The sequence below is a fragment of the Lactuca serriola genome, chromosome 3, assembly GCF_051521515.1.
Source record: "Lactuca serriola cultivar US96UC23 chromosome 3, Lser_US96UC23_V15, whole genome shotgun sequence".
Classification (NCBI taxonomy): Eukaryota; Viridiplantae; Streptophyta; class Magnoliopsida; order Asterales; family Asteraceae; genus Lactuca; species Lactuca serriola.
The window spans coordinates 86,381,873-86,393,684 of NC_136410.1; the positions used below are offsets into that span (position 1 = coordinate 86,381,873).

Here is an 11,812-nt window from a genome sequence, read left to right on the forward strand (position 1 = left end):
ATAATATTATTGTCTACAGACAAAAAACACATAAATTAAGAAAAACATTAATTACCACTAATTTTATTTAATAAAATGACAGTTTTGTCTTTACTTTGTATTTTAATGTTCCATTAAATGTTTAGTTAGTTAAGTAATAATAAGAGAGTATTTTGGTAAAAATGTTATTTATTTTTAGAAGTTGACTATTATTTTGAGACAAACCAAAAAGAAAAGATGGACAGTAATTTTGGGACGGAGGGAATATCAAAACACTGCCAGAGGTTTAAAACTAAAATTTTAAGTGCCTAACCTTGACCCGACCCGATCCGACCCACAAAACTCCGGATATATTGTAACGGAACGCGGGAAGTAGTAGAGGTGGTGGTGATGAAATTGAAATTTTATATATGGAGACTAGAGCAGCAGAAGGCAGTTATATCGTCTCTCCAACAGCAACACACGCTCAATCATGGCAAGCATTTGCGTATGCGCGAGATTTAGGCCTCTAAATTCAAGAGAGGATGGGGAAGCTATATGCATTACACGCTCCGATTCTCAGAGTTTTTCTATCAAGGTTGCTGAAGATCTTCTTTGCTATAATCCTCCTCCGCGATAATGTAAACTGCAACTCAATACACTATTTTCCTTCTAAGTTATGTCCATTGCTTTTGTCAGGATGAGAAAGATGAACAATATATGTTCAGCTTTGATAAGGTGTTCTATGAAGATTCTGAACAAGCTGACGTCTACGAATTTTTGGCTCGTCCTATCATTAGAGGTATCGTGTGCTAGTTTGTCTTTTTACTAGACTATTTTACTTAATTTTATGATATTTTGTTGAGTTCTTCTCTAAGTTTATGGTAAACATCGTAATTTGGGTAAATCGGAGCTAAACCTTCGTGTTACGTTTAGATCACTCAATACATGAGTTTTAGGATTTGTTTATACACACAAACGTATATATAGAAGATATGGTGGAATGTAACTTATCATTTGAGTCTGTTGAAGCAACGTATGCATATTTACTCTCGGTCTGATCAATGTCCATTTGTATGCAACAGATGCTGTTAATTCAATTAATGGCACAATCATCACATATGGACAGGTATGTATCGCATCTAATTCTTATGAGCTAATTATGTTCAGTTGATTTTCGTTTCAAGAGATGAATGACAAATCGGAATACCTAGTTTAGTTAATTATCTGAACTTTATGATAATTGTATTCTGTTATCTGGTTATTGCTATTGCCGATTCAGTCAACTCCAGTAATCTGTTATGTGATTGTGTCACTGTTAATTAAGCCAAATAAGAACTGCAATGAAGCCTTTTCGCTTCTTATATGCTTTTCATTAGCTATCTCTATTGTTCAAATAGCTTTGAAAGAGATCCCTCACCTTTAATATGATATTAATGAATTCTCTTATGCACTTTAACAGACAGGAGCAGGGAAGACTTTTACTATGGAGGTGATGTGCATTACAGTAAAATACAATGTTTCAATAACACTTGTTTTAAATAAAGTCCGTATTTGACTATTTTTGACCAGGGAGCCAACATTTTGGAAGCTGACAACCTTAAGAAGGGACTACTACCAAGAGTGGTAGATGAACTCTTTGATGCTATAAACAGTTGTGGTGAAGCAACTGCTTACAAGATCAAACTTTCAATGGTATAAAAAACCTCTTCTTGTTTTCCATTTGAACTAGAATATGAGACACTGTTTTCAAGAATCCTTTTCTAGATGCAATTTAATTATTGTATTATACACGCAGGTGGAAATTTATATGGAGAGAGTTAGGTTAGAAACTGATCTTATCTTTTGTGTCTTTCATCTCTACTCTTCAACTCTGTTTTATAATTGCAATTGGGAGTGTTTCTGGCAGAGACCTTTTTGATTTATCCAAGGACAACATACAGATTAAAGAGCATAAATCACATGGGATATTGTTGTCTGGAGTAACAGAAGTAAGTTTCAATATCTTTCATATGGAATCTTCCAATCAATTGCATTTCCCTATCAGCTTAACAGATAATGAAACTACCCTTCTACAGATCCCTATACTAGATGGCGAAGAAGCATTAAAAGTCTTATGTGTAAGATCAATATCAAAATTTTACTATAAGTTTTCTAGTCCAAAAATACTCTTTAAAAAAACAAAATATTCAGTTATCTTTTACTTCTTAACCTTGGTAATAACTAATGCAGGGTGGGATAGCTAACAGAGCTGTTGGAGAGACTCGTATTCCTCCCTCCCTCCCTCTCTCTCTCTCTCTCTCTCTCTCTCTCTTGTGAAAGTTGTTTGATTGACTTGTGAACTCATGTAGAAATGAATGCGGGAAGCAGTAGAAGTCATTGCATCTACATGTTTACTATTCAGAAAGAAGTAACAAATGAGAAAAGGTCTTATAATTTCTTTGAGAATTTACAGTTTACTGAAATCATATTCACATTTCTGAAATTATTAACTGAACAGGGTGAGCAGTGGAAAGGTTGTTCTTGTGGATTTGGCTGGATCAGAGAAGGTTGAGAAGACAGGTGCTGAAGGGAAAGTTCTAGAAGAAGCCAAAACCATTAACAAATCACTTTCTGCACTTGGAAATGTGATCAGTGCTTTGACTTCTAGTCAACATGCCAAATCATTACACATCCCTTTTCGTGATTCAAAGCTCACTCGCCTCCTACAAGATGCTCTTGTTAGTACAATCTTATGGCTATCATCTTTTCATTTCTTTCTATTACAGCATTTGTACATTCATGTTTTTTTATTAGGACATTGTACTTTGAACAATCTACCAATTATAACAGTTAAAATTGCTTTGTTTATAGATGACATTGCTATAAAAGGGTAGATTTCTTTAAGTACAATGTTGTAATAGGAAGAAATGAAAGTATGTTGTTATTTCTTGATTTTAATCTTTTTTTTTTTTTTTTACATCCAGGGAGGAAGCTCCCAGACTGCATTGCTTTGCTGTTGCTCACCGAGTCTATCTAATTCATCAGAGAGTGTATCCACTCTAAGGTTTGGAGCAAGGTAATTGAGTGTGATTTTGAATAAGAAAATTGCTGTATAAGTTAGCACAACATGTGAAAAGTTGTTGCATTATAAGTAACTCACCAAAATATTTAAAACTAAAAATATTTAACTTCAAATTGGTTATAATATCTTATATAAAACATTTGTGTTGCATATAAGCAATGCAGTACTTTGATTTATTGTTTTTGTATGAATCTATATATTTTGCATTAAATAACAAGAATAAACTTGAAGTTAAAAAAATTAAACTTAAAGCAATAATAGTAATAATAAAAACAATAAATAATCAATGTACATGGTAAATTACCATTTTCGTCCCTGTGGTTTGCTGATTTTTAAAGATATGGTCCCTGAAAAGTATTTTTGTATGATGAGAATAAATTGGTTGCTTATTTTATCAGAGCAAAGCATATAAAGGCGTCATCATCACGGGTGATGAATAGCAACAGCAAGGAAGACATTGACAGGAAGCAGCAGGAGATATCTGCTCTGAATGATGTGAAGCAGCAAATAGCTGAGAGAATCTTAAAAAAGGTTGACAAATTTATTCATATTAAATTACAATTTGTGTCCGTGTTGTTTGGTGCTTTTTATCAGTTTGGTCTCAGTTTTTTCGTTTTCAACATTTGTTGTCCCTACAAACTACTTTTATCACCATTTTGTTGGATGGAGTGTTGATTCCATGTAAAATGACAAATTTGCCCTCATCTTCTTCATCTATGTGGGGGTTTGTGCAGTTAAGAGAGAAGTTGGATGGTGAGACAGTGAATTTGATAGGAGAGGAGTTTGTGATGGAGGGACTTCTTCTATCTGATCCCACTACTTCTGGTTCAATGATAACTGATGATGAGGAGGTGAATTCAAGCCATGAATCTGTTATCACTTCCCAAACAATAGCCTTATGGAAGGAAGCAACACAGAAGCTTGTCAACACTATTCTTGAGGTAACACACCAAATTATATATGTTTTGAAAATTTATTATTGGACTTTTAGTTATATAAAAGTAAAAACAATTAGACCACATAATAGTATAATAAATTAAACAGTTGAGTTTAAGAAGATATATTTTTGTTGTTTGGTGATCATATATATATATATATATATATATATATATATATATATATATATATATATATATATATATATATATATATATATATATATATATATATATATATATATATATATATATAGTTAAGGAGGGAGAATGTGATTATGAAAGAAGAGTGGCAAGTGATGAAGGAGGAGAACAAGGTAATGAGGCAAGTGAGGAAGAGGATCAAGGCCAAACTAGCACAAACTAAGAAGCTTTATTTGGTCATGGGACTTGGCTTTGGTGTTTTAGCTTCATCATGTTTCTTTTTTGTGCTTCTAGTCTCCTCTTGAAATTCATTCATGTTACATAAATCAAACAAGACTTGGGAGATTCAACTTTGATCTTACTACAACTATATGGTATCACTGAATAAATGTAATATAAAAATTCATGTGTTTTAGTGTACTAACATATCAAATACAGATAATACACTTACACACATATACATTAGACACACATAAACATATCATATACACACATGGATACATTACACTAACCATATAAATTTGTTCAAAACAAATATGGGACTGAAATTGTTGAAAAATGCATTGTGTACAATATTCTCCAAGAAATTCAAAGTTTCATGTTTGTATATATGATTAGCAAGCGTAGTACAAATCCTAGACTAAGTAAAAATCTACAAAACACTAATCAATTTTCCAATACTCAGATGCCAAAAGGGTATTAAGAAAGCCAGACTAAAAAAAAAATTAAACCCCAAGTCAACTATCATCCTCCCTCCTTCCATAAAGTTATGATGCTGAATACTTATAATATCGATGTCTCAACAGGAAAACCACAGAAACAATATAAGTCACTGTTGAAGCAACAATAAGCACCCCAACAAGAACACAGACAGTTGTCACTACCACGTATATATACCTGCCACAAAATGTAACATAATCAAATTCCTTAAATTATATATAATGATTAAAAACACTAATGGGGGAATCACAAAAAGAACTTACTTTGGTGAAAACACTGTCCATATAAATAAATGATTCCTCATTAAAAGCAGTATGATGGTGTATGCAACCAAAAGCACCGAATTCAACCCCAGTGGAACCAGACAAGGAAACCCAAGAATTGTCTTTAGAAGTTGTCCCATATTCTTTAAGTTAGGGTTTATGTCTTTAATAGAAATCAACAACACCATGCTAAGAAGAGATAACATTGGAGATGCATATGTTATCACAAACATTATCAATCCACTAAGCACTGTCGAATGAGTAGAGATTCCCTAGATATATATAAATGATTGATTAAAGAAAACATATATGACTAAAATTATGCTTAAAGGAAGATAATAAACATACAATGAAAGCTCCAGCAACATCAATGGTGGCTAAGGTATTAGTATTTCCAAGACTAAAATGGCCCGCCATTCCCAAATAATATATAGCACCAATCTGATTATTAAAAAAACATATATATTCAACTGTATCACAATAAAAAATACTTTAAATGCAAAAATAGAAATTTGAAAACCAACCTCAACCCACTGTTTAAAATCCGAACCACAACAAATGGTAGCAAGAATTTGCACAAGAAGCAATGAAATAGGCATGGAGTTCACTGGCTTTTGCAACAAAAGTTGCAAAAAACACCACCCAAATACGTACGCTATCCCACTAAGGTACAAACAATCTTTAATCTTTAAAACCAAATCTTTTAAATAAAAAGACACAATCCAAGGTGATCCAACAACCATTACACTTGTCAATCCAACAATTAAACCATATATCATCTGAGCTGCTAAAATCCCATCATTATCATTATCTCCATCACCCTGATACTTCATCACATAATTCAAAACCAGCAATCCAACACAAAAATAGCTTCCCATAATCGATATAACAACACAACTCTTTAAGGAAGAAAGAGTGTAAAAACATAAAACAAGTATAACAAAAACCGAGAGGATTTGGAGAAGTTTTATGTAAAAACTTGAAGAATTCTCGAGTGATTTTGAAATATCGGGAAGATGAGTCCAATTTACACCACCTTGATGCCACCCTCGCAAAACCCTTCCGGAAATTATAATTATTGAAATTAAAATTGAGGTTTTGATTTTATTCGTGGATTTGGATTTGAATGTTTTGTGAAGTAATATGAGAAAGAAAGATGAGGTCATGAAATGCCATAGGTATTGTTCTTCTTCAACTAAAGAGCTTGATCCCATGCTTAAAACAAGAATTATGATAATAATTGCTATAAAAGCTTCGGATAATTGGATTTTTAGATTCTGATAAGTTTCTTGGATCAATTTGAAAAGGAGGAATAAGAAGATGATACATGATAGAAGCATTGTTGTAACACCTATGGCAAGTAGACCCATGGGTTTCTGCATTGTGTAAAAAAATTAATCAAATGAAAAAGAAAGAATATATTTATAAATGGATTAATAAAATAACTTACATCAGTTGCTGTGTGTGATAATTGTTGGCTTGCTGTTTTTAGAAACTCATTGTATGCAAATACAGTGTTTTTAAACTCATCATTGCTAGCAGACCTATAAAAAGTTATTCAGAGTTATTATCATGAAATATAAATATTTATAAAATTTATAACTTTACCTTAAATCATTTTTCATCTTCCAAGATTTATGAAGAGAAATAGCATCTAGATATAAGCTTTTACAAGTAAAATGAGTTGTTTGAGCTTCAAGTAATTTCAACAACTGTAATGAATTCAGTTCCATTGCTCTTAGTAGCTCATGATCTGAAATTATCAGAGAAGAATCAACAACATACATTTAACAAATTACAATATTACCCTTATTAGGGAAAATAGTCATCAAACCTTGTAATGGAAGAAATAGATCAGTAATTAGATAGCCAGCATTGTTTTTGGGAATAGGTACACCAAAAAGGAGGGACAATGTTGGAGCAATATCAACCTAAACATAAATTTTAAAAAGTTAAATTATAATTTATAAGGAAAACATAATTATGAACTTTAGACTAATAAAATTAAAATACCTGATTAATAGTGGGTGATACTGATACATGACTGTGTTTTGGACTAATAAAAAGTGCCAATGAGTCTGTTTCTTCATATGAAGATCCACCATGATTACCATTTTCCTGCATACCATGATCACTAACAACCACCTACATAAAAAAATAGAAATCAAGAAAAAGATTTTTATATATAAACAAATGGGATTCAACTTTCACGTCAAGAAATAGATTGTAGTTTGATACATGTTAGAAAAAAGAGGTACAAACCAAGAGAGTTTGTTTATGATTCTGGATAATACTCGAGTGAATCAATTTTATAACCTCATCCATTTCCTTGAGTTTGGGTCCCATTAAGGTACTGAAATAGAGAATTAACAACAATGAAGTTTTATTTTTAGAAAGAGTGAGTTGGGTTATTAAAAGTTAAGATATTACCTAGTACGCCCTCCAAGATGTCCAACATGATCCAAACCAAGATAATGAAGAATCTGAAATGAAATTGGAGAGAATTCTAGTGTTGATGCCATATAAAGTTGTCTGGCTGTAATAAATAGTTTACATAACTGTTATTCTTGTAAAGTTCATAACTTAGATGCTGTATTTAGAAATTTTATATTACCAGAAGATTCCAATCATTCTTGTAAAGTTCGTAACTTAGATGCCGAGAAACATTGTTATCCACTTGTACAGTATCTTTAACCTATTTCAACAAAAATGATAGTAAGATATAGTTAATGAATAAAGAAAATTGAGTAAAGAAATCAACAAGTTGTGAAGACTTACAAAAAAGCTACTAACTCCATCATGCCTTGTAAATAAACCTGGGAACAACTTAAGCCATGTTTCATCACCAAGCATAACCATTTTCCAACCAATTCTAAAAAATTGACCTGCAACAAATTAGTCATCAGATGGGCAATTTGATATACCCAATAAGATCTTGCCAACTCACCTATAATATTGTCTTCCAAAAGTGCTTGGGTATTGAAATTAAACAATACATCCAAGAATCCTCCAATTGAGCCAGTAGTCATAGCCTGTTGTATATGACCAATGTATGAGGGAAATGGAAATCAGATCATATAATCTAATAACAAAAATAAATTCAGTACCTTTAAGCGTGGTAGTGTAACAGTTGGAGGTGCAGCCTTTGCATGATAACCCGATGCCATTTTATTGGCCAATAAAGACTGAGTATATGGCATTGCATCCTTATAGATCTTTGATGGAGGCTGATCATCCCTTCCAAGAACAAATTCTGCTGGAAGACCATCAATAACCTACATATCACATAATCATATTGGCATGTTGAATTTCTTATGCATCTTCTATTCTTTTCTACAAAAGTTACATTGTATTGCTAATTGCTTCGTACCATTAGTATCAGTCGATCATAAGAAGGTGGGATCTCAGAAAGTTCCTGCATTATGGAAGTTCACCATGTCAAATGGCATCCAATGCTTGCTGAAAAAGCAAGTGATTTTGCCTTTTACAAGTGTAAGAAGTTAAGTTACCATTACTCAGCTAAGGTATATCGCCCAATTTATCTCAAATTATACAAAGGAACACTTAACAATGGACGAAAGTTGATTTTAGCGTGGTGAAATACGATGAATAACAGTACTTTTCATTCTATGAGTGGTGTTATAAGTTACCTGGTATAATGATTTAAGATGGTCAGGATGCAGAGCTGTGAAGTTTTGATCCTCGATTGAATCGCATGAGGAAGGCCGGAAACTCTCTGGTCCGCTATTTCGGAACTAAGTCAATCAAACTGTAACATTCTTAATTTGAAATTTTTGGAAATGAATTTCTACCTGACACCGGAGAGAGCTGGTTTGATCGGAAAGAATCCAAAGACGAAGAGCGAGAGACCGGTGATTTGAAGCAGAATTGCAGCTGCTGTGAGCAGTGTGAAGTTGGTGCAGGTTAACGAAGCCATTGTCTCGGTTTTGAAGGTGATCAATGCATTGAAATTGAAAGTGTGTGGAATGTCATCACGTTGTTTCAGTCATGGAGGTTTAGGGTACCATGTACAGTGCCAATTTGAATTCCCACATCCAAGTTCCAACAAGTCCTCACAGATGCGTTGTCTCGCCTTTGATTCTACAAAATTACAGAAACGGTCCCTAATTTACGAAAATTGCCATTTATAATCGGGTTATTTTCATAAATGACCTTATATTTTGATTTCTTTTTCTATTTAGACATAAAACTTTTTTCTTTTTCGAAAAAGACCCAACTTTTACCTATTACTTGTTATTTTAGACCCTAGCAGGTTACCAAAAGGGAAATCAAGTATTTTCATTTCATAACAAACCCTACATTTTGTACTTTTTTCCAATTTAGACCTAAAATGTTTTTTTTTTAATTTCAAAATAAACTCAATTTTAAAATTGGTTACAACATTTAACACTAGTTAACTACACCAATTTAATGAAGCTTAACTTCGTTCATGCATAAAAACGTGATTATATCCTTTCAAATTAAAATGAAATCTTAAATTTTATTTTGGTAATTATTAGGATTATCCTTAAGATTCAATAACAGTGATATACAAACACCATGTATTGATCTAAACACCATGTATACATAAGATTGATTAATAAAATGAGGTAGTAGGCCAACTATTCGATTTTCTTTTCTCTACAACAAAATTTCATAGTTTTGTCAGTTTTGCTCATTCACAACATTCCAATCATTATTAATAATGTCAACCATACTATTTTGATATTTAAGTGTACGGTGTCATTCTTGTTATTTGGATTTTCAACTTATGCTCAAACGGTTTCATTCCCAAAATATAGTTTTATGTATTCATATGTGATGTTAACATTTTTTTAAGAAAGCTTTAAACTTGAATCTCATATATCTAAACAAAACTAATACAATGTTTAGGATTAATATTTTTATGTATTTATTTGATATAATTATAACATATTATTTAATAATGGGCTAATGCTACAAAATATTCTATGGCTTTGGTTTAGGAGTATGATAGTGAGTGTTTTTGTTAATTGTTTTAAAAAAATTAATTAAAAAATTCGGCCAAAAAAATAATATAGAAAAGTAAGAAAGAGAAATATGTCCAAGGTTTATTGGACCGTTTAAAGTTCTTCAGAGGGTTGGAAACCAAGCTTACAAGCTCGAATTATCCGAAGAACTAAATGGAATTCATAACACATTCCATGTGTGTTATTTTACGAAGTTCACGGGAGAAGTTCCTGATATAATTCCAATTTCTGAATTGAGAATTGATGGAAACAAGAGGTTAATTGAAGAACCAGAGACAATTGTTGACCGAAAGACTAAGAAGCTTCGACGTAAGATGGTCGAATTAGTGCTTGTCCGTTGGAAACATACAAATGGGTCAAATCTCACCTGGGAAACGGAGAGTGACATGTTGAGTCGCTATCTGCATTTGTTTGTTGATGTGTGATTTCGGGGACGGAATCATCCTAAAGGGGAGAGATTGTAACGCCCGAGTTTCCAGGCTAGGCATTATTATTGATGTAATAGTCTAGGTTAACCCTTGTAACTCTTTTTGAAGTATTAATGATGAAATATTTGAGTATTATGTTAATTATGTGTTTATTTTCTTAACTATTATAATTAAATGAATTAAGAATAAAATAAGCATCAAAATTAAAGTGTGAGATAAGCCTTATATCTTTGCATGAAGATGTAGTTGTTGAAACAAGGATTCCAGAGATATAAAGAATGCCGAAATCCGAGTTATAACGAAGAAGTTATGACATGTCGAAGTTTCGCGACAGAACTGACGACGCTGAATGACGTAAAAAGAGAAATTTACATTAGAGCGATATTTATCCTTAGTGATCAAAATGAAAGTCGTAGAGTTCGTTAAACCGAGAGCGTGCATAAAAAGAACACCCAAATCTGACTTCGTATGAGAAAGTTATGATTTTCCGAAGTTTCGACTTAGCAGTATGCAACCTGAATACTCGATTTGAGACCGAACGCTTTTTAGCCGAAACAATCTAAACGAGAATCGAAGATCTCATTAATAGTATCGAAACGATAAAAAGACAGGCGAAAACGGACGTCGGATGAAGAAGTTATGAATTTATAACGGAGTTTTCCTGTCCCGGCCTACTAAAAATAAATAATAAAAATAAATTCAAAATTAGCCGACGGAGTCTAAACGAAAGTTGTAGAGCGTAGTCTCACCTACGCGTGGATATAAAGAACGTCGAAAACGGAGTTCGTATGAGGAAGATATGAATTTTTGAAGTTTATTAAATAATTAAAATATTAAATTTAATTATAAATACCTGATATTATCCAAAGGGAGGGGAGTCAGCGACCTTATCCACATTACGCCCAATGTAACTTAATTTACGCCTAACTTAATTCGGGGTTTCAGCCCCCTATAAATAGATGTCGAGTGCAGCCGAGTTCTATTGCTCATTTCTCTCGTTCTCTCGCGTTTTTACCTCGTTTTGCGTGCAAGAAATATCCCGAAGCCCCGGTATCATTCCCGAGACCCGAAGCAATTCCCGAAGCCCCGAAGATCCCGAGAATTAAAATTCCCGAGCCGAAGCTCGGCCCGCGAGGAGCCAAGTTTTTGTGAAGATCTTCTAGATCTGCCGAAAAATACTACTTCTACAAGCCGTAGTGCCGTCCGATCATCTTCTGATCAAGTGAGTGTGTAGTCACTTTCTTCTAACGTATAATTATGAAGTATTTTATATGAAATACGTGTTATGTGT

General features: G+C 32.9%; 2 protein-coding genes across 2 annotated transcripts; one reads left to right on the forward strand and one right to left on the reverse strand.

Moving 5' to 3' along the window:
• The first annotated feature begins 376 nt into the window (after positions 1 to 376).
• On the forward strand, positions 377 to 4,468 carry LOC145094562 (ATP binding microtubule motor family protein). The gene is made up of 15 exons (XM_079032710.1): positions 377 to 556; positions 658 to 760; positions 1,044 to 1,087; positions 1,421 to 1,450; positions 1,531 to 1,653; positions 1,757 to 1,782; positions 1,868 to 1,949; positions 2,037 to 2,078; positions 2,191 to 2,224; positions 2,310 to 2,385; positions 2,459 to 2,678; positions 2,925 to 3,016; positions 3,421 to 3,553; positions 3,757 to 3,963; positions 4,215 to 4,468. Exons 1-15 carry the CDS (start codon positions 452 to 454, stop codon positions 4,404 to 4,406), a joined length of 1,509 nt encoding a protein of 502 aa, XP_078888836.1. The 5' UTR covers positions 377 to 451; the 3' UTR covers positions 4,407 to 4,468.
• Positions 4,469 to 4,638: 170 nt separating this feature from the next.
• Positions 4,639 to 9,169, reverse strand: LOC145092798 (Alkaline-phosphatase-like family protein). Its single transcript, XM_079030783.1, has 17 exons — positions 8,897 to 9,169; positions 8,735 to 8,828; positions 8,455 to 8,499; positions 8,192 to 8,359; positions 8,032 to 8,116; positions 7,863 to 7,969; positions 7,699 to 7,779; positions 7,515 to 7,567; positions 7,347 to 7,437; positions 7,098 to 7,229; positions 6,919 to 7,015; positions 6,693 to 6,837; positions 6,535 to 6,628; positions 5,609 to 6,460; positions 5,433 to 5,525; positions 5,085 to 5,356; positions 4,639 to 4,998 (listed from the first exon to the last, which is right to left on the reverse strand). The coding sequence occupies exons 1-17, from the start codon at positions 9,019 to 9,021 to the stop codon at positions 4,869 to 4,871; spliced, it is 2,664 nt and encodes an 887-aa protein (XP_078886909.1). The 5' UTR covers positions 9,022 to 9,169; the 3' UTR covers positions 4,639 to 4,868.
• Positions 9,170 to 11,812: the final 2,643 nt, after the last annotated feature.